Source organism: Cynocephalus volans, chromosome 5, assembly GCF_027409185.1.
Source record: "Cynocephalus volans isolate mCynVol1 chromosome 5, mCynVol1.pri, whole genome shotgun sequence".
Taxonomy (NCBI): Eukaryota; Metazoa; Chordata; class Mammalia; order Dermoptera; family Cynocephalidae; genus Cynocephalus; species Cynocephalus volans.
In genome coordinates this window covers 44,996,889-45,016,633 of record NC_084464.1, presented here as the reverse complement: position 1 = coordinate 45,016,633, position 19,745 = coordinate 44,996,889, and the positions used below count along the sequence as shown (strand labels likewise).

Sequence of the window (19,745 nt, the reverse complement as noted above, 5' to 3'; positions counted from 1 at the left end):
GGATGTTCTCGGATCCCCGCCTGGTCCGTGGCAGACGCACCCGCCTCCCAGGCGTCCTCACCTAACCAGTGCGGGGATTTCCTCCGCCCCTCCTGCTGGCGTTTGGAGGAAAGTGAAAGTGAAAGGGGGAAGAGGAGGCTTCTGGGCTAAGGAGATCGCGGCGCCATGAAGCCCCTGTCCCTGCTCCTCGTTGTGGCCTTGGGTGAGCGAACACCGCGGCTCCTTGCCCGGGAACAGTGGCGCGTAGAGGGGGGGCGGGGAAGCGGAGGGAGGTGGCTCTACCCCGCGCCCGACAACAGGGTGGGGGGCGGGTTCCGCAACACCCGGGCTGCCTTCTCACTCGCGCCCCTCTACCCCAGGCCTGGTGACCGCCGCCTCGGCAGGACCCACGGTGATCGAGTGCTGGTTCGTGGAGGATGCGGGCGGGGGCGGACTGGCCAAGAGACCCGCTGCACTGCTGCTGCGCCAGGGACCAGAAGGACCGCCGTCCCGGCCGGACCTCGACCCTAAGCTCTACCTCAGCCTGCACGGTGAGTCTTCCGGGACTCGCCCCCACCTCTGTCGCCTCCACCGAAACCTTCTCCTTTTCTGATCGCGCAGTGACTTCTGGCCTCAGTTTCCCTTTATGTAAAATGAGTCTGGATTACCTCCAAACCTCTCATTACGGGGTAGTCTGTGCGTTTGGAGTTCCCCGAACGCTGCCCCTCCAGCCCCTTTCCTGGTCGCGACTCTACAGCTGTAGCTTCCATTCCGCGCTCACAGACCCTGCCGGCGCTCTCCAGGCTGCCCTCAGGCGGTACCCCCGGGGCGCCCCCGCGCCACACTGCGAGATGAGTCGCTTCTTCCCGCTTCCTGCCTCAGCGAATTGGGCCAGCGGCCTGACCCCGGAGCAGAGCTGCCCTCGGGCCCTGGACGGGGCTTGGCTGATGGTCAGTATGTCCAGCTCGGTCTTCAGCCTCTCCAGCCTCTTGCGACCACAGCCGGAGCCTCAACAGGAGCCTGTTCTCATCACCATGGCAACAGGTAGCTGGGGAGGGGAGGTGGAGTTGGATAGTAAATTCTACGGGTCCAGATCGGCCTGTGACTCGCTGTATGGACCTGAGCGAGTCATTTCCCCAATCGGGGTTCTGTTTCCTTTTTTGTAAAGCGAGGTGGTTCGGCAAGAGTTACCACTCTTAGCCCTCACCCAGTAAAAAAAACAACAAAAAAAAAGACAAAAAACCCCACCTGCGGGTTGGGGGCGGGGCTTCATTGGTATTCGGAAGGGCGGAGCTTTGGATAGGAGGGGTTTCCTCACACCAGACCTTGAGAAACTTGTAAGGTGATAGGGTTGGGTGGAGTTCAGAAGTGGGAAGTTTTCTCTCTCTTGCTCCCAGATCCCATCTTGCTAGGCACGCCCACCTTTGAGGTTCACCCTATTTAAAAAACCAGCCTTCGAGCCCACACCCGGCGCTGCGGCAATCAGCAAAGCAAAGGCTCTTGCACTCAAGCGTGTTCACCTTCCCTGACAACCGGTTCCTTAAGGCGCGTGGGGATGCGCTGAGTCTCAGTGGGCGGAAGAGACCCGATGGTTTCCACTGCAAAGACTGCTTATTGCATGGTGCTAAGCGGCGTGAGGCCCAGGGCTTGGGGAGGGAGTGGGCGGATAATATGAGAAGAGGGAAGATCTGACCCGGATATCTAGAAGCTCTCCCTTCTCGCAGCAGAGGCCGGGTAAGATATCGGTAACATCCTCGGGTTCTCTCAGTCTCGTACGATTTTACGTGAACAACACAGCCTGAGGGATAGGTCAACCCCACCCGAGCCCCTTCATCCTCCCTTCCCCCGTACTTCCTCCCTGACACTCTCCTCAATGAGAGAATCACTCACAGGACCTGAAATCCTCGCCACTTCCTACACCTGCATTCTTAGTCTCCAGCTCCCACCCCGGCCAGGGGCGGAGGAAAACTACTCATTGTGGGAACAGTAGCTCTCTGCAGTGGGTAGGAATATTTCTTAGGGGGGCTGGCTTCAATAAGATAGCGGTGAGAATGTCCTTTTCCCTCTGTCTGTTTTTCCAATTCTTAAAATGTGGATACTCATTCCCAGCTGTCTTTCCATTGTTCTGTCTATCAAGGGAGACACTGTTAATTTATTCACTGATTCGACAAATACTTATTAGCACCAAAAATAAGTTAGGGCTCAGAAGTTCTCAGTCCAGACCACAAATAAGAATCCTGTTGGAAGTTTCTAAATATAGTGAAACCTGGGTACCTCTCCTGGCCAAGTAAATCAGAATCTCTGGGGTGGCCCTGGGCATATTAAGGGTCACAGAGGTGATCAGATGTAGATTCTGCTGTCAAGGAGGTTCTCAGTAGATTTGTCATGGATAATCCTAATGTAAAGTAGAAAGTGACTTGTGCCGGTGAAGGAAGTGCAGATAGGAAGCACTGGGAGGGCCCAGGTGGGAAGAATGTCAGCATCTCACAGACCACTGGGGGTAATAACAAGTTGCTGTGCTCTATCTTCCTTTTCAAGCATTGCTGCTTAATTAGGATTTAAGAAAATGAAAGCTATTGTTGTTGTGATGTAAGATTTTTTTTTTTTTTTTTTTTGGAGACTGGCCAATACAGGGATCTGAACCCTTGATCTTTGTGTTATAGCACCGAGCTCAAACCAACTGAGCAACTGTCCAGCCCTCTCATGAAATATTTTTAAATGTTTGTTGGCAAATATACTTTCTTAACATACTTTGTGTGTATAGTATTTAATGTTACCTCTCCCCCAGGGTGATGGAGACGCAAAGGATTACTCACAGCCCATTTCTTTTGAGCAGTGAGAAGCCCCAAAGGGGTTAATTTTCCAGTAACCCTCAAGAGAGAGGCAGTCCTCCTTGGAAAAATAACACCGGACTGGGTCTTCTCCCAGTATTTATTTTCCAGGGCAGAAAGTTACAGAAAAGGAACATAGGTGGCTACAAAAAGAACAGTAAGATAATTGTCATGGCAACACTCATTAATTTGTAAAAAGTGGATCCACCAACAAAAGCTCATTCTTAGCAAACACTTTCTTTTCCTACAGCAATTTCCTCAGTATATTTACATAACAACCAAGCAACTTTCTCAACATATCAATCAGTAGGTTAACCAAGGACATTTGCCCTTTGAACCAGCAATTTTGCTGTGTTACAATTCTTTATCTACAAGAGAGACTTTAGCCTGGGGAAAGTTTCCTGTCTTTTGCAAGCTTAACATTTCTATGTGTAACTTTAAAAAGTTAGGCCATACCTGAAATTACAGGGTCTTGGAATCTAGGCCCTGTGAAATACATTTGCTATGTAAATGTTACTCCACATTTAATTCTCACCATTCTTTTATAATACTGTTATGGAAAATTTCAAAGATATGCAAAAGTAGAGAGAATTGTATAATGAGCCCCCCATACCTGTTACCCACTTGTGTAGTTATTACATTTTACCAGATTATTTCACCTATCCTCCCTCTATCTTCTTTTTTTATTTTTTTCTGAAGTATTTTAAAGTATATCCTAGGCATCATATTATTTTACTCATAATTACTTAGTAAGCATCTCTATTAAATGAGGATTTAAGAAAAAACATAATCACAATACCATTATCACACCTAACAAAACAAATAATAATTCCTTAATATTATCTAATTCCTAGCCCATATTAAAAATTTCCTGATTGTCTCAGTGATGTCCTTTTACAGTTGATTTGCTCAAATCACAGTCCAAAACAGGTTCATATGTTGTATTTGGTTGTTATACTAGTCCGCTTAGGCTGCCATAACAAAATTCCATAGATTGGGTGGCTTAACAGAAATTTATTTTCTCACAGTTCTGTAGGCTAGACATCCAAGATCAAGGTGCCAGCAGGGTTGGTGTCTGATGAGGGCTCTCCCCTTGGTATGCAGAGCAAGACCTTTTTGCTGTGTCCTCACATGACAGAAAGAAAAAGCTCTGGTGTCTTTTCTACTTCTTATAGGACACCAGTCCTTTTGGATCAGGGCCCCATCCTTATGACCTCATTTACCTTTTATCACCTTCTCATAGTCCCTATCTCTAAATACAGTCACCTTGGGGATTAGGGCTTCAACATATGAATTTTGGGGACACAACATTTAGTTCATAACAGTTGTTTTGTGTCTTAGGTGTCTCTTTTTAATTTGGCAGCTGGCCAGTATGGGAACCCAAACCCTTGACCTTGGTGTTATAACAATGTGCTCTAACCAACTGGGTCTCTTTTATTCTATAATTGCCATCCCTTCCCTTTTAAAAAAAATGTTATTAATTTGTTGGAGAAACCTGGTTATCTGTCCTGTAGAATTTCCCACATTCTGTATTTGGCCAATTGTTTCCTTAAGGTGTCATTTACCTCATTCCTCTTTCCTCCGTATTTCCTATAAACTTATTGTTAGATCTAGAAACTTGATTAGATTTAGATTTAATTTTTTTTTCCAGTGATACTTTATAATTAGTTGTTATCCATTCACCTTTTTAACAGAAAAGCAGAAACATATGTATATAAGCTACAAAACAGGTAGAACTTTTCCTTACTCTTCTGGCCCTGTTATATTTACATTTGTATTCTTACAAACTACAGTTTATGGGATGCAGGTCTAAAATTGCTTCTAATAAACCTTATTAAAGATTACTGTTAGTGTAAGGGTTAAACTGTAAAACCCTTAAAACACTTTTAAGTTTTGTTTATTAATTCTGTTGATCTTTTTCAAAAATTCAAAAGTATGTTTCTGGATTTTGATAAACTAAGGGAAATTACATACTTTTTTTTAATTCTACTGAGCTAAAACAATCCCATGAAATTGAAAAAAGTTTAACCTTATAGGCCTCAGATGCTAGGATTAAAAATAACTTAAAGAGTGTGGTGCTGATAATAACAAGGTCCAGCGTTCAATCCCTGTACTGGCCAGCCACCAAAAGACAAAGCAAAAAACGTAATTACAAGAGGCAAAAAAGATTCCTTCTACCTGGTGGACCCAGACATCTCTGGGAAGAAGTAGCAGAGGAACTGACCTTGAAGGACATTTACAGGTTTTGAAGAAAATGGGAAAGACATTATAAACTGAAGGAACCTCATGACCAAAGCAAAGAGATACCCAATGATTAGAATTTCTACTAGGTGGGGGCCAGGGTTGGCCCCGTGGCTCACTTGGGAGAGTGTGGCACTGGTAGCACCGAAGCCGCGGGTTTGGGTCTTCTGTGGGGATGGCCGGTGCGTGTGCAAAAAAAAAATTTCTACCGGGCGGGGCCAGCCTGTGGCTCACTCGGGAGAGTGTGGTGCTGATAACACCAAGGCCACGGGTTCGGATCTCTATATAGGGATGACCGGTTAGCTCACGTGGAGAGCATGGCGCTGACAACACCAAGTCAAGGGTTAAGATCCCCTTACCAGTCATCTTTAAAAAAAAAAAAAAAAAAAAAATTTCTACCAGGTACAAGAAGGGGATTCTTGTTTAGAGTGTGGTGTTGATAACACTAAGGTCAAGGTCAAGGGTTTGGATCCCTGGACTGGCCAGCTGCCAAAAAAAAGAAAAAGAAACAGGACTAGAAAAAAAATTTTTTAAATTTTTTGTTGCTGGCTGGTACAGGGATCTGAACCCTTGACCTTGAGCACTAAAAATTGAACCCAGGCCATCTAGCTCTAGCCTGTACCTTTAGCTGCTGACTTCCTAGGTAGCTGGGATTTTTAAATAGGCAAGTGACCTGATCAGACTAGTAGTCACATTGTTTGGCTACAGTGTGAAGGAGGAATTAAAGGAGAGAGAGACTGAGGATAGGGAGACCAGAGAGGAGGCAGTTGTAATTGTCCAAATGTACGTTGATGAGGACCTCAGTTGAAAACAAATGTGAGATCTATTAGGACCTGGTAGGGATAGTATGTAGCACATTATTTTTGGCAATTTGCTTTTCCTCACTAGACTGTAGGCAATTTGAGGACAGGGACTCTCTGTCTTGTTCACTACTTTATCCTCTACACTACATCTTGAACATCCTAGGTGCTCAATAAATATTTGTCGAATAAATGAATGAGAAGAAGGAGTCTGAGTCCAAGTATTTGCCTTTAGCGTCTGAGGGGCTGGTGGTGACCAATTGTCAAAGACAGAGGAGATGGACTTTGGAGCAGGATGGGGGAATGTTGCAGAAATGTCATGGAGTTGGGGCATGTTAAGTTTGTCTGGCAGACGGTTAGGTGTAATCATAGCAAACACTTTAGTAGATTTACTGGTTTCCAAACATGGTTCTAAGCACCTTTCATAGATAGGTTTCTTGTTACCCCAAATCAGAAACTGAATAGATTTGGGAAGCAAGACGTATTAAGTGCTTTCATTTATTTGTTTTTTGGCGGATGCCCAATATGGGGATCAGAACCTTTGATCTTGTTGTTATAACACCACACTGTAACTGACTGAGCTAACTGGCTAGCCCTTCATCCCTATTTTAAAGATTAGGAAGGTGAGCCATGGAAAAGTGAAGGAAGTGGCCCAAGGCCATATAAATAAGCTGTGGAGTTAGGATTTGTGCCAGGGCAGCCAAGCTCAAAGCACTTAACCACTGCACTATGCTGCTTCAGTAGAACATAGAGGTCTGTGCTCAGGTCTAGGCTAGAGCCAAAACCTCCCAGTAAATACTCTGGACAGCACCATAGGATTGACAGTCATCAGTCGCTGTCTTCACCAGTAACCAAGAAAGGCCTGGCTCTTCAAGGGTGATTCTTGGAGACTGGACTGGTTCAGATTGTGTCAGAAGTACCCTCAGATCCTGCTGTCCTCAGAGCCTGAGTGGGCTGTGTGTTCAGAGCAGGCTTCAAAGGTCATATACCTTCACTGCTTCTATTCACCCCTAGACCTCTCTGCTTATTCTCAGCCACAACAGGTTCCACCCAGTCCCAGAGCAAAGGGGATTTGCAGGGAGGGCTGGGAGATGGTGAGCATCAGAAAAGGAGGTGTGCTCTGAGGGGTGGATAAATCGGAGTTCAGTCCTCCCTATAATTCCATTTCTCTCCCTATTTTTTCTCCTTCTTTCTCTCCTTCGTGCCTCTCCCACTCCCTCTTCCCCCTATCTTCCCCAGTGGTGTTGACTGTCCTCACCCACACCCCTGCCCCTCGAATCCGACTGGGACAAGATGCTATGCTGGACTTGAGTTTCGCCTACATGCCCACAACCCCTGAGGCCACCTCATCTCTGGCCCCAGGCCCCCCTCCCTTTGGGCTGGAGTGGCGACGCCAGCATCTGGGTAAGGGACATCTGCTCCTGGCTGCAACTCCTGGTCTGAGTAGGCAGATGCCGGCAGCCCAAGAGGGGGCAGTGGCATTTGCTGCTTGGGATGATGATGAGCCGTGGGGTCCATGGACCGGGAATGGGACCTTCTGGCTGCCTGCAGTGCAGCCCTTTCAAGAGGGCACCTATCTTGCCACTGTACACCTGCCATACCTACAAGGACAAGTCACCCTGGAGCTTGCTGTGCACAGTAAGTGGGGGGACAGAGGTCCCCACAGGCACAGGGTGGACACTAAGATTATGGGGACACCATGATAGGGGAAGGTATGCTAGAAAAGAGGATGCCTGGGTGAGTGAATGGACATAGATGGGGGTCCCTGGGAAACTCAGGGGCTTTGGGATGAAGGTTCCCAAATCTGGGGGAAGGTTGAAAGGAGGTCCCTGAGAATCTGGAGGGCTTTGGCATGGGGATTACTGTGAAGCATCAATGGGGAAATAGTGGGTTCCCTATCCAGGAAGAAGAAACCCAGAACCCTTTCAGTTTTGGTGAAGCCAGAGGGCAAACTGAAGGTCTCTGAGGGAGGATGGTGTGGATTGATTTCCCCAGGTTCATTTTCTGCTATTTCCACAGAGCCCCCCAAAGTGTCCCTGATGCCAGCACCCCTTGTATGGGCTGTCCCAGGGGAGGAACCCCCGGAATTACTCTGCCTTGTTTCCCACTTCTACCCTTCTGAGGGCCTGGAGGTGCAGTGGGAGCTCCGGGGTGGCCTACAGGGTGGCTCTCAGAACGCCGGGGGGCAGAGGTGGCTTTCCACCCTGCGCCACCATTCAGATGGCTCTGTCAGTCTCTCCGGGCACCTGCGGCTGCCCCCGGTCACCGCCGAGCAGCATGGGGCACGCTATGTGTGTCATGTCTACCACCCCAGCCTGCCAGCCTCTGGTCGCAGCGCCGAGGTCACCCTGGAGGTGGCAGGTAAGAGCTGGGAGCACAGTGGAACCCAGGCCCACATCTGGGAAAACAAGCAGCTCACTCTTGCCCCTCTGCCTGCCAGGCTTCTCCGGGCCCTCCCTGGAGGACGGCATAGGCCTTTTCCTGTCCGCCTTTCTCCTCCTCGGATTCATCAAGGTGCTGGGCTGGGTCGGTGAGTGTGAGCCCCACCCTAACCCCTGACTGGGGACATCCTCTGCCTATTCCCAAAAACCTGACACCCATCCCTCTGCCTTCCCCCTCTACCACGCCCATATCCCATCCCTTTTCCATCTTCTTCCACAGTTGCCTACCTGTCCATTCGCAAGGATTCAAAGGAGAAGGTAACACCTCTGTACCTTATCTTTCCCTTCTCATCTTATCCCCTCTCCCCAACTCATCACCCATGGAGGGAGGCTGCTGGTATAGTGGGCATACCCTGGACTTGGAAGTGGAATTCACACAGACCTGGGTTAAGTCCTGCTGTTACATCCTAACTGTAGGTGCCCCTGAACATACTACTTAATCTACATCTGTTTCCTTGGGTGTAGGAATTTTTAAAAATGATTCAGGCAACACTGTCCAATAGAAATATAATGCAAGCCACAAATGTAAACAAATAATCTAGTAGTCACATTTAAAAAGTAAAAAGAAGGGCTGGCTGGTTAGCTTAGTTGGTTAGAGCATGATGCTGATTACACCAAGGACCCGGGTTCAATCCCTGTACTGGCCAGTTGCCAAAAAAAAGGGGGGGGGCAGCCAGACCATGGCTTACTCGGGAGAGTGTGGTGCTGATAATACCAAGGCCACAGGTTCAGATCCCTATATAGGGATGGCCGGTTAGCTCATTTGGGAGAGTGTGGTGCTGACAACACCAAGTCAAGGGTTAAGATCCCCTTACCAGTCATCTTAAAAAAAAAAGTAAAAAGAAACAGGTAAATTAATTTAATAGTACACGACGACTGGTAAGGGGATTTTTTTTTTTTTTTAAAGATGACTGGTAAGGGGATCTTAACCCTTGACTTGGTGTTGTCAGCACCACGCTCACCCAGTGTGCTAACCGGCCATCCCTATCATGGGATCCAAACCTGTGGCCTTAGTGTTATCAGCACCACACTCTCCTGAGTGAGCCATGGGCTAGCCCCAGTAAGGGGATCTTAACCCTTAACTTGGTGTTGTCAGCACTACACTCTCCGAAGTGAGCCACGGGCCGGCCCTAACAGTACACTTTAATATATCCAAAATATTATTTCAACATGTAAACAATATATGAAATTATAGTCTTTTTTCCATCCTAAGTCTTCGAAAGCAGGTGTTTATTTTTAAACCGTTAACATCTCAGTTCACACTAGCCACATTTCAAATGCTCAATAGCCACATGTGGGTGGTGGCTACCATATTGGACAGCAGAACCTTAGAGGACTGTGAGGAGTATTAAAGAAGATAGTGCAGGGCCGGCCCGTGGCTCACTCGGTAGAGTGCGGTGCTGATAGCGCCAAGGCCCCGGGTTCGGATCCCATATACGGATGGCCGGTTCGCTCACTGGCTGAGCGTGGTGCTGACAACACCAAGTCAAGGGTTAAGATCCCCTTACCGGTCATCTTTTAAAAAAAAAAAAAAAAAAAAAGAAGATAGTGCATGTCTTTTAGAAGGTACAGGAGATAAAGAACTCAGTACAGTGTCTGGCAGCCAGAAAACACAGAAAATGTTAGCCCCATCCTTCTCCCATCCTCTGTGCCCTTGATGGTTCATATGTCTCTGGACTGACTGTTAGCAGGTCACACTGCCTTCCAAAATCCTGAATTCCTCACCTTCTTCTTACTTCTCTTTCAGAAAGCCCAGTGAGGGCACTCAGCATCACTGTGGAAGCCACTATCATCTCTGGCCCAAGCTACTGTGGTACCTCCTCCCCCAAACCGTACCCCACCATGTGCTACTATTCCCTCCAATTTCCCTCTACTGAGTGGCCAGAATGGCTTTCTTACAAAACATAAATCTTATGGCATTCACTTCCTTAGAGATGTAGGGTGGTGGTTCTCAAATGTTTTGGTCTCAGGACCTCTTAAAAATTATCAAGGACCCTAAAGAGCTTTTGCTTATGTGGGTTATAATTATTGATATTTATTGTACTAGAACTTAAAATTGAGAAAAATTCAAAACACAAGAACACATAAGCACACGTTCCATTCATTGTGAGAGCTATGGTGTCAATACAAATAATGTTAATTCTGGAAAACTCCACTGTACACCCTTAGAGAATGATAATGAAAAAGACAAATAACATCTTGATATTCTTATGAAAATAGTCTTAATCTCACACACTCCCTGAAATAGTCTCTGGGACCGCTGGGACAGAGACCACACTTGGAGAACCGGTGCTCTAGGGCCAAATTCATTCTTCTTTCCGGACCTATGTGTACCCCGTGCTGGAGCCACTGCCTACCTCCCCAGTCCTCCCTGGTGCTCCCAGCCCTCCTCTCAATGCTCATCACGACAGCTAATTCCTTTTCTCCAATGAACCAAACGCCTGCTCGCCTCCGGGTCCCAGCGCTCTGTTCCCTCTCCTGGACTACAGACCAGGTCACCCTCGTCATTCTCCTTAGACCGCCGCGTGTCCCTCTTGTGCGGTTCACCACAGTTTTATTTAAGTAACTGCGAGTCGTTAAATGCCTGTTTCCCTCCCGGACTGTGGGCTCCTCGAGGGCAGGAACGAGTCTGGCTGTCCACCGTGTACGTTTGCCTCGCGCCCATTGGAGGGCGCTCATCAAGTAGCTGCTGGATGTTGGACGAAGGAAGCAGCGGCGCAGCTTAGGGACCTCCGAGGGGCCGAAGGTCGGCCAGGCCGATGGGGGAGCGGGTCTAATCGTGTGGGAATAAAGTTGTGTTCCTGTGCTTCCAACCGGGTCTCTCATTCTACCCCTTTTTCAAGCACAATGAATCTTCCAGTCACCACTGGTCCCTTCCAATTACCCCGATCTCCCAGACGCCTCGGAGACATCTAACCCCCCGTCGAGACAAGTTCGGGCAGCAGCGTGCTCTCCCGGGGCTAGGCGACCGGCAGCAAACAGCCGCCCCAGCCGCCGGAAACCCCGGAGCTCCGATCTGGAAGCGGTTGTGGTGACTTCCTGCCCCGCCCCTTAGTAGAAGGCGGGAACCGAGGGCTCCTCGGAAAACCCGAAGTGGATTTCCGCCCGCTACACTCGTGGGTTGACGTGCAGAGTGGAGCCCCGGAGGTGGAGTGACGGTGTCCTACGCCTAAAACGCTTCCCGCGGGAAGTTTTAGCCTTGTTTTTGTTGGGGAGGGGAATGTCAAATTCTGCTCCTACCCTCCCCCGGGGTCTGGAATCTTTATCCCAGTGCAGTACGAGGCGACTTGGGCTCCAGAGTCCGCGAGTCGGGGGTGGGGCGGAGGACAGAGGAGCTGGGGACCCAGGCTACTGGGTCCCGGCCCCTGGGCGTCCAGCGCTTCCGTAGTCCACGGCCCTGGCTCCTGTCCTCACTTCCTTCCCCTTTTGGCTCCTGCTCTCGGAGCAGGCGGACGCGGGGGGGAGCGGAAAGGGCGGGAGGACCCGGGAGCCGGCGGGGGGTGGGGTACAGGGGGGTGCGGAAAAGCCGAGGAGGGGACTTGGTCCGGCGACTCGGTCGGGGGCCGGAGACGGACAGGAACAGCGGTCCGGGACCCGCGCTGCCCCCACCCTTCCTGAGCAGGTCAGAGCTAGAGCACCCTGTGACCCTGTCCGTTCCGGTACTCGTGACCCCTTATACCCCGAATGCACCAAGGGCCCCCATATTCCACCCCTGAGTTGACCGCCCCCCCACCCTTCCTGCAGGACTCCCATCCGGTTACCTAGACACCCACCCGCGTCCCTTCCCTGTCCTGCTCCCTCGCGCTCGCCTGACTCTCCACCCCCGCCCCCACCCCGTCTCTCCCCAGGCGACCCCATGGCCCGACCCCGCTGATTCCTTCACTCGGCCATGCTCCCGCGGCCCCTGCGGCTGCTTTTGGACACGAGCCCCCCCGGGGGAGTCGTGCTGAGCAGCTTCCGAAGCCGAGACCCGGAACAGGGTGGGGACCCAGGTGGCCGGGTCGTGGGCGGGGGTCAGGAGGAAGAGGAGGAGGAGGAAGAAGAAGAGGTGAGACGCGGGTGGTGGGAGGTAGGGGGCGTAGACATTTCGGAGACTCTCCACCTTTCTTTCGGTGTCTCTGGGTCTCTACATCTCTTCCGCCCTGCCTCAGTTATTTCCGCGCCTCTCGCTGGGTATCTGCCCTAGCGTCTCTGTGGTTCTCTGTGTACTCACACAGAGACTTAGGACCTGCCGGCAGAACCTGCCCTGTTTTTTGCCCGGAATGTCTCGCTGTTCCTGCGGGTCTCCGGCCCTCTCTGCCTAGGCCTGCCTGAGTGTGCCTGCTTCTCTGGGCAGTTGTGTCTTGGTCCCTGTCTCCCTCCTTGTTTTTGTTTGGCGGGGAGGGGTTTGTTTCCACAGTAACCAGCTCCTCTGACTCTGGGATTGGGGAGGGAACCCTCAGATTTCGTGGTCCCTCCCTCGTCCCTCGTCCCTCCCCCACCTCCCCGCCCCGGTACTGGTTAGAGGCTGGGAAGCCAAGATTCTGGGACCTGGAGGGCCGATCCTACGCTGGGAAGAGGGTGGTCACTTGCTTTCCTTGGGGACTAATGGTGGTGATCAGTAGCAGGATTTGGGGCCTCAGGAGGGGCCAGAAGTTGGATTTGGGGCCTGGAGGCCCTGGACTCCTGGGTCCAGACACTGGGTGAGGGCAGGGTGACTGGCAGGGCTGGTTTTTCGGGATTGATAGGGGGAGGGGCTAGGGCCTCGTGACTCTCTGAGTCTACCCTCCTCCCCCCCATCATCTCCACTTCTCCTTTTCCTTCCTGTACTGGGATTGGAGCCGCCACCTTCAGGGGGGTCCCCAGGGCTGAGATAGTGGAGGCCCCACCCAGGGGACCAAGAGGAAAGGGGGCCTGAGGGAAGGACTGATTCTTTGGGTTTTTCCCCCCCGTCCTTGGTGGGGGAGGGCGGGGCTTGTGCCTGTGCCTCTGACAGGTTTCAGCCTCAGGTTGCTGCCTCTGGCTTTCCACCTCTCTCGCTTCCCTCTCCTGCCCTTTGCACCCTACTTCTCTGCTGTGCTGGGGTTCAGCTCTGGGGGCAAGGGGCTTCGGGGGTCTCCAGGATCAGAGTTCCTGCACTCCACCACCCCCACCACTGCAACCCCCTAGACTCCACTGGGCCCTGAGGCGGCTGGCGGGGGGCTGTCTGGGCCCCAGTGGGGGAGACCTGGGGTCACCAGCCCCCCCCACCCCTCGCACTCGCTGGTACTATCCCCCACCACTACAGGTGAGGGGTGTAGGTAGAGGGAGGAGCAGAGCCTGGGGTATGTGAGGGCTGAGGGCAATGGTGGGAGGTGGTGTGGAACTCTGACTTCTTCCTTGCTCCTCTAGGCCCCTGTGTCAGTCTGGGATGAGGAAGAGGATGGTGCCACCTTTACTGTCACAAGCCGCCAGTATCGGCCTCTTGATCCCTTGGTGAGATGTTGACTTTGGCTTATCACCTCTGACCCATTAGCTCCCAGTTTCTGTTCCTTTGGCTGACTTTCTGGCCAGAGTGCTAGGTTGGAGGTCTAGAGTCCTGGATTCTGCTGTGTGACTTAGGCCAAGTCTTTTGCCCTCTCTGGATCTCAACAAAATCAGCCTGAAATATCTCCAAGGTCTGGGATTGTCCCCAGAGATCTAGAAACAGAGTTGGAGAAAAGGTCAGTGACTGGCCCTCTATATCTTCCAGGCTCCCACTCCTCCCCCACGTTCCACCCGACAACTCCGAGCTGGCACTCTGGAGGCGCTGGTTAGACACCTGCTGGACACCCGGACATCAGGGGCTGATGTGACCTTCACATCAGCCTTCCTGGCCACTCACCAGGCTTTCACCTCCACACCTGCCCTGCTTGGGCTTGTGGTTGACAGGTCAGGGTCATAAGGGACCAAGGGTCATGGAGGTGTCTGGACTTCCTAAAGCCTGAACATCCCACCAAAATAGTTTAAGCCACTGGGAGTTTGGGAAAAATGGACAGACAAATTCTCTTCTCCTCCCCAGGCTGGAAGCCCTTGAATCTCATCCTGCTGATGAACTAGAGAGGACAACAGGGTGAGTGATCCCTGATTCTTAACTTTATAGTCCTCTCTGCCAAAGCTGCAGCCTGATTTCTGACCCTTGGCTGATTCCTCTTCTCCCAGTGTAGCCATCTTTGTACTGTCAACCTGGCTGGCCTCTCACCCCAAGGATTTTGGCTCTGAGGTCAAGGGTCAGCTTGACCGTCTTGAGAGCTTCTTGCTTCGGACAGGGTATGCAGCAGGGGAGGGTGTTGGGGGGGACAGCGCTGACCTCATCCGCAACCTCCGGTCCCGGGTCGACTCCCAGGCCCCTGACCTTCCTAAGCCCCTGGCCCTCCCTGGCGATACCCCTGCTGACCCCACGGATGTACTGGTGTTCCTCGCTGACCACTTGGCCGAACAGCTGACCCTGCTAGATGCGGTGAGACCCTGACCTCTGACCTCAGTGCCCCCTGACCCCTTACTAACCTCTCCTTGATTCTAGAGCCTTTCCTTGTTTCCAACCCTTCCTGATCCAATTCCTAGCCTTCTCCACCTACCATTTTGACCTTTCCCCTTTTCCCCTTGGTGGTTATCCTTCAAACCCTGTGTCCTTCTGTTTCCTTGGCCACTTGAGATCCTCAGATCCCTGATAGTGGAAGGCTGACCTCACTTGACTATGAACTTTAACCTCTGACCTCCACCCTGCAGGAGCTGTTTCTCAATTTGGTCCCCTCTCAGTGCCTGGGGGCCCTGTGGGGTCACAGAGACCGGCCAGGACATTCCCACCTCTGCCCATCTGTCCGAGCTACTATAACACAGTTCAACAAGGTGGCAGGGACAGTGGTTAGCTCTGTCCTGGGAGCCACTTCAACTGGAGAGGGGCCTGGGGAGGTGACCATACGGCCACTTCGTCCACCCCAGAGGGCCCGGCTCCTGGAGAAGTGGATCCGTGTGGCAGAGGTAAGAGATGGTTGCCCTATTGGGGACCATGGTGTGGAGAGGGGTCCCACAGCCTTGGCTTCTCTCTTTGACTCCCATAGGAGTGCCGACTGCTCCGAAACTTCTCTTCAGTTTATGCTGTTGTATCGGCTCTGCAGTCTAGCCCCATCCACAGGCTTCGGGCATCCTGGGGGGAAGCAGCCAGGTGGGGAAGATGAGGCATCAGATGTGGGGTGGGGGTCCCTCAGAAGGCTGGGAAGAGGGGGTGGCCAAACCAGGCCTATCCTCACAGCCACTGTTTTCCCTCCCCCAGGGATACCCTCAGAGTCTTTTCTAGCCTCTGCCAGATTTTCTCCGAGGAGGATAATTATTCCCAGAGCCGGGAGCTACTCTTGCAGGTAAGGCCCTGTTTTCTGGCATTCGCAACCATCTCTGCTTCCTATTCCTCCATATCTCCTTGTTTTGTCACCACCAGGAGGTGAAGCTACAGCCCCCTCTGGAGCCGCACTCCAAGAAGGCCCCGAGGTCTGGCTCCCGGGGTGGGGTGAGTGACTAGTGGCGGATGGTTGTGAAGGAATAAGGAGTGGGTGTGGGGGGAGCAGTCTGAGGGATAGCAAGGGGAGGCACACCAGGGTGAGGAGAATGAAATTTGTCTTCTGAGGCAATGGGGAGAATAGTGTGGAGGAATGGAGGGCCCTCAGATCAGTGGCAGCAGCATCTGACCCTGATCCCTGACCTCAGGGTGTGGTCCCATACCTTGGCACCTTCCTGAAGGACCTGGTGATGCTGGATGCAGCCTCCAAGGATGAGCTGGAGGTCAGTGGTGTGTACGTGAATGCGTGCTTTATGATGATGTAATAAGTGGGCCTCAAGGTCAGATAGACCTCCCTCCAAAAGGGGGCTGTAAGGCGTAAGCAGCTGAGAGTGGGACTCTGGAGCCAAACCACCGGGTTCTGCTTCTGTTACCATGATGTGTTGCTTTGTATCTTAGTGATCTGTAAATGGGAAACCAGTGGTAGTATCTACTCAATCTGAGGGTTAAATGAATTCAGATTTGCCAAATGCTTAGAACATGCCTGAGGAAGCACATATGTAGAGTTTGTTAAATAAACAAATACTGAGAACTTGGGCAAGTTCCTTATCTTCTCTGAGCCCCAATTTTCTCATCTGTAAAGTAGAGAGATTTTCTACCTGAGATATTCGATTTAAAGGGTGGAGTGCTTAGGACATGTAGAGGTGGGGGGGGTGGGCTGGAGGGGTCAGAGAGGCTGGAGTGAAGTGTTTGTGAGTTGGATGTGGATGTGTGTGTTTGAGAGAGGGGATATTTTCTCTCTGTGGCCTGGAAGACAGGGTAGGACTTTCACTCATCCCCATTATCCTTGCAGAATGGATACATCAATTTTGACAAGCGGAGAAAGGTGAGAGGAATGCTTGGGATGGATGCTTGATGTCCCTATCCAAGTACCAGGAAGGGGAGAAGGAGGAGGAAGGTTGGGGATCCCTGAGTTTTGGCACCTGCAGTTTGAGGGCTCCTTCCCAGGAGTTTGCTGTCCTTTCTGAGTTGCGGCGGCTCCAGAATGAATGTCGTGGCTATGACCTCCGACCTGACCCTGATATCCAGCAGTGGCTACAGGGGCTCCGGCCACTGACAGAGGCCCAGAGGTGACTTGCTGGGTGAGGCTGGGATGCCAGGGCTCTGGCTAACTATGGGATTGTTGTCACATCCTGATCTCGGCCCATCCCCTCCCTTTCCAGTCACCGTGTGTCCTGTGAGGTGGAGCCACATGGTACCAGTGATCCTCCTGCTCCGCGGGTGCTTCGTCCAACGCTGGTCATCTCGCAGTGGACAGAGTAAGAGACTGGGCAGTTGGGGGTGTTTCTTGGGGACTTGCCACTCTCTGACCCTCCCAATCTCCTGCCACTCTAGAGTTCTGGGCTCTGTTGGGGGCCCCACCCCCCTTGTGTCCTGGGACCGGCCAAGTGTGGGGGGAGATGAGGTACCTGGAACCCCTGCTCCTCTGCTGACCCGGCTGGCCCAGGTGAGCTCTGCACCTGACTTCTGACCTCAACACTGACCCTGACTCTGTGAATGTTTCTTCCTTAACCTCCCTACCTTCATGCCAGTCCCCCATGTTGTTTGTCCCTAGCACATGAAGTGGCCATCTGTCTCATCTCTGGACTCGGCTCTGGAAAGCAGTTCATCCCTGCACAGTCCGGCTGACCCCAGCCACCTCTCCCCACCAACCTCCTCCCCTAGGCCTTCTCGAGGTCACCGCCGCTCAGCCTCCTGTGGCTCCCCACTGAGTGGGGATACAGAAGGGGCCTCTAGGGGGATTGGATGTGGGGGAGGGGAATCTGGGCCAGGGGCCTCTGATTGTCAAATCATCCGAGTCCAAATGGAGCTGGGAGAAGACGGCAGTGTGTACAAGAGCATCTTGGTGAGGGAGCCTTGGGGTGGGGGTGGAGGTGAAGGGTGGCACCTTGCTGGACTATAAATATTGTCTTAGGTTTGGCCAGCCAAATGGAGTTGATTCTAGTTTTACTTCTGACCTTTGGCTTGGCAGATATGTTTTATTTTCATGACTACTTTGCATTAGCTGCTGCACCTTGAACTTTTGGTGGCCATATTAGATTTTCAGAACCAACAGCAGTTTCCCCACAGGGAAGCAGCTGTATTTCACTGGACATTGTGTGGGTTAACTTATGGGGTACAGGGAGCCACCATATTGGGTGTCCCTGTTCATTTTAAAGCGTTGGACACAGATAACCTTTTCTGGTTGGGTCAGTGGCTGAAGTTAAAAGGATGGGAAGGAGAGGTCATCATGGCTGATTGATTGCTCTTTTTGGTCTCCTATCCTGCAGGTGACAAGCCAGGACAAGGCTCCAAGTGTCATCAGTCGTGTCCTGAAGAAAAACAATCGTGATTCTGCAGTGGTTTCGGAGTATGAGCTGGTACAGCTGCTACCAGGGGAGCGAGGTCAGAGGCGATAAGGGAGAGGCAGACTCGGGAGGAGAGTGTTGGCCATCAATGGAGTGCTTCTGCATCTGGGCGGTTGTGGGGGAACAACTGTGTTTGTGCTTGACACTCACTCTCTGAACCTACAGAGCTGACCATCCCACCCTCGGCTAATGTCTTCTATGCTATGGATGGAGCTTCACACGATTTCCTCCTCCGGCAGCGGCGAAGGCTCTCTACTGCTACGTTGGGCCTTGCCAGTGGCCCCTCTGCTTCAGGAACTCCCCCAAGTGAGGGAGGAGGGGGCTCCTTTCCCAGGATTAAGGCCACAGGGAGGAAGATTGCACGGGCACTGTTCTGAGAAGGAAGCCTTGTTGGCTTGCAGAAGTCATGGTGTTCGTACCAGATGTGGGTAGCCATCCTGAATGATGGCAGTTATTTCACACTGGGACAGAAACTCAGGTGGCCAGCCACCCTGGGGCAGTGAAGTGCCACTGGTTTACCAGACTGCTAAGAAATCCAGCCCTGTGAGAACTGGTAATCTCGTCACTAAGTTGGATACTGTGTACAGCATCCCACCTCCCATGAATGCAGCACAGCCAGTGCTGGAAAAAGGCATCAGTTTCTGATTCCTGGCCACATCTTAGCATGTGAAGAGCCAAAGAAAGGCCTAGAAAGGGGGCAGAGGGAGAGGCCTAGAGGCTCTGAGCTCCAGGGCAGAGGAGGATGGCAAGGAGTAGGTTCTAGTAGGAGTTCCTTTTCCCACTCTGGGGGTTCCTGTCACTGTGACAACACTAAGACAATAAACCAAAACACTACCTGAATTCTACTCCCCTGTCCTTATAGTGCATATGAATTGGCTGCTGGGTTTGGGGGTGAGGAGTTGACTAAATGCAGAAACCATGGAACAGGAAGGGGCACAATGTTTTCTACCTTCATGAAGAGCTGAATACAAGGAAAATTATTTCCTCAGAATGGTTTTTTCCTCTCTGCCCCTGGTACCTTTATTTCCTCTTAACATTTTTCTCCTCAGCTGTCACAGACCATGTCACGAAGTAGCCACCAAATTACAGTGATCACTATGAAGAACTCCCCTGGCTACAAATTTGTAAGAAACAAGTTTAGAGCAAAGAAATGAAAAAACAACTTTGTGGACAACATAAAAACTTTGAAGACTTACAATATCATACAGCATTACATGTTGGGATTTTAAATCAGTTTAAGCAAATTCAAACAAATCCTAGAAGACAGAAGCTAAAAAGAACTGAAAGAGATGTTAGGGCTCTTTGGAGGATAACAAGTATTCATAGTAAGGAGGATAACCACACTTCATCCTTGGGGTCTCAGAGAATTGTGAGTTCTTCAATTAAAGTGACATTCCCAACAACATGCTATATTGTAAGTGCCCTTCTCATGTTTCCTAAAAGGTCAAGCCAACCAAGTTAAGGGAGTGTCAAGGATTGCATATACTCGTACAGGTAAGAAGTAGGTTTGAGACATTTCAGATAGATGAAAGGGGCTGGCGGAATGGATGAAGACA

General features: G+C 51.2%; 2 protein-coding genes across 3 annotated transcripts; both read left to right on the top strand.

Annotated features, from left to right (window-relative positions):
• Window positions 1–78: 78 nt before the first annotated feature.
• TAPBP (TAP binding protein) lies at window positions 79–10,170 on the top strand. 2 transcript variants are annotated; one of them, XM_063097385.1, is made up of 8 exons: window positions 79–202; window positions 360–530; window positions 763–1,023; window positions 7,091–7,255; window positions 7,871–8,212; window positions 8,292–8,381; window positions 8,513–8,550; window positions 10,040–10,170. In XM_063097385.1, exons 1-8 carry the CDS (start codon window positions 166–168, stop codon window positions 10,049–10,051), a joined length of 1,116 nt encoding a protein of 371 aa, XP_062953455.1. In that variant the 5' UTR covers window positions 79–165; the 3' UTR covers window positions 10,052–10,170. The 2 variants fall into 2 exon arrangements, with proteins under 2 accessions (XP_062953455.1, XP_062953454.1); XM_063097384.1 differs by having other exon boundaries at window positions 7,091–7,489.
• A 1,654-nt stretch (window positions 10,171–11,824) lies between these two features.
• RGL2 (ral guanine nucleotide dissociation stimulator like 2) lies at window positions 11,825–19,171 on the top strand. Its single transcript, XM_063097145.1, has 18 exons — window positions 11,825–11,914; window positions 12,141–12,340; window positions 13,663–13,746; window positions 14,003–14,181; window positions 14,312–14,362; window positions 14,452–14,749; window positions 15,019–15,270; window positions 15,351–15,454; window positions 15,563–15,647; window positions 15,725–15,793; window positions 15,991–16,065; window positions 16,635–16,667; window positions 16,790–16,911; window positions 17,005–17,100; window positions 17,177–17,288; window positions 17,397–17,687; window positions 18,112–18,226; window positions 18,355–19,171. Exons 2-18 carry the CDS (start codon window positions 12,182–12,184, stop codon window positions 18,564–18,566), a joined length of 2,337 nt encoding a protein of 778 aa, XP_062953215.1. The 5' UTR covers window positions 11,825–11,914; window positions 12,141–12,181; the 3' UTR covers window positions 18,567–19,171.
• Window positions 19,172–19,745: the final 574 nt, after the last annotated feature.

What these genes read in the sequence shown, in the direction of transcription:
- TAPBP (XM_063097384.1), top strand. Translation starts at nt 166, where the DNA reads ATGAAGCCCCTGTCCCTGCTCCTCGTTGTGGCCTTGG. An exon ending in TCTCATCACCATGGCAACAG is followed by an intron (nt 1,024 to 7,090) that starts GTAGCTGGGGAG and finishes TATCTTCCCCAG; the next exon opens with TGGTGTTGACTGTCCTCACC. An exon ending in GGTCACCCTGGAGGTGGCAG is followed by an intron (nt 8,213 to 8,291) that starts GTAAGAGCTGGG and finishes TCTGCCTGCCAG; the next exon opens with GCTTCTCCGGGCCCTCCCTG.
- RGL2 (XM_063097145.1), top strand. Translation starts at nt 12,182, where the DNA reads ATGCTCCCGCGGCCCCTGCGGCTGCTTTTGGACACGAGCCCCCCCGGG. An exon ending in GCCGGGAGCTACTCTTGCAG is followed by an intron (nt 15,648 to 15,724) that starts GTAAGGCCCTGT and finishes TGTCACCACCAG; the next exon opens with GAGGTGAAGCTACAGCCCCC. An exon ending in ATTTTGACAAGCGGAGAAAG is followed by an intron (nt 16,668 to 16,789) that starts GTGAGAGGAATG and finishes GCTCCTTCCCAG; the next exon opens with GAGTTTGCTGTCCTTTCTGA.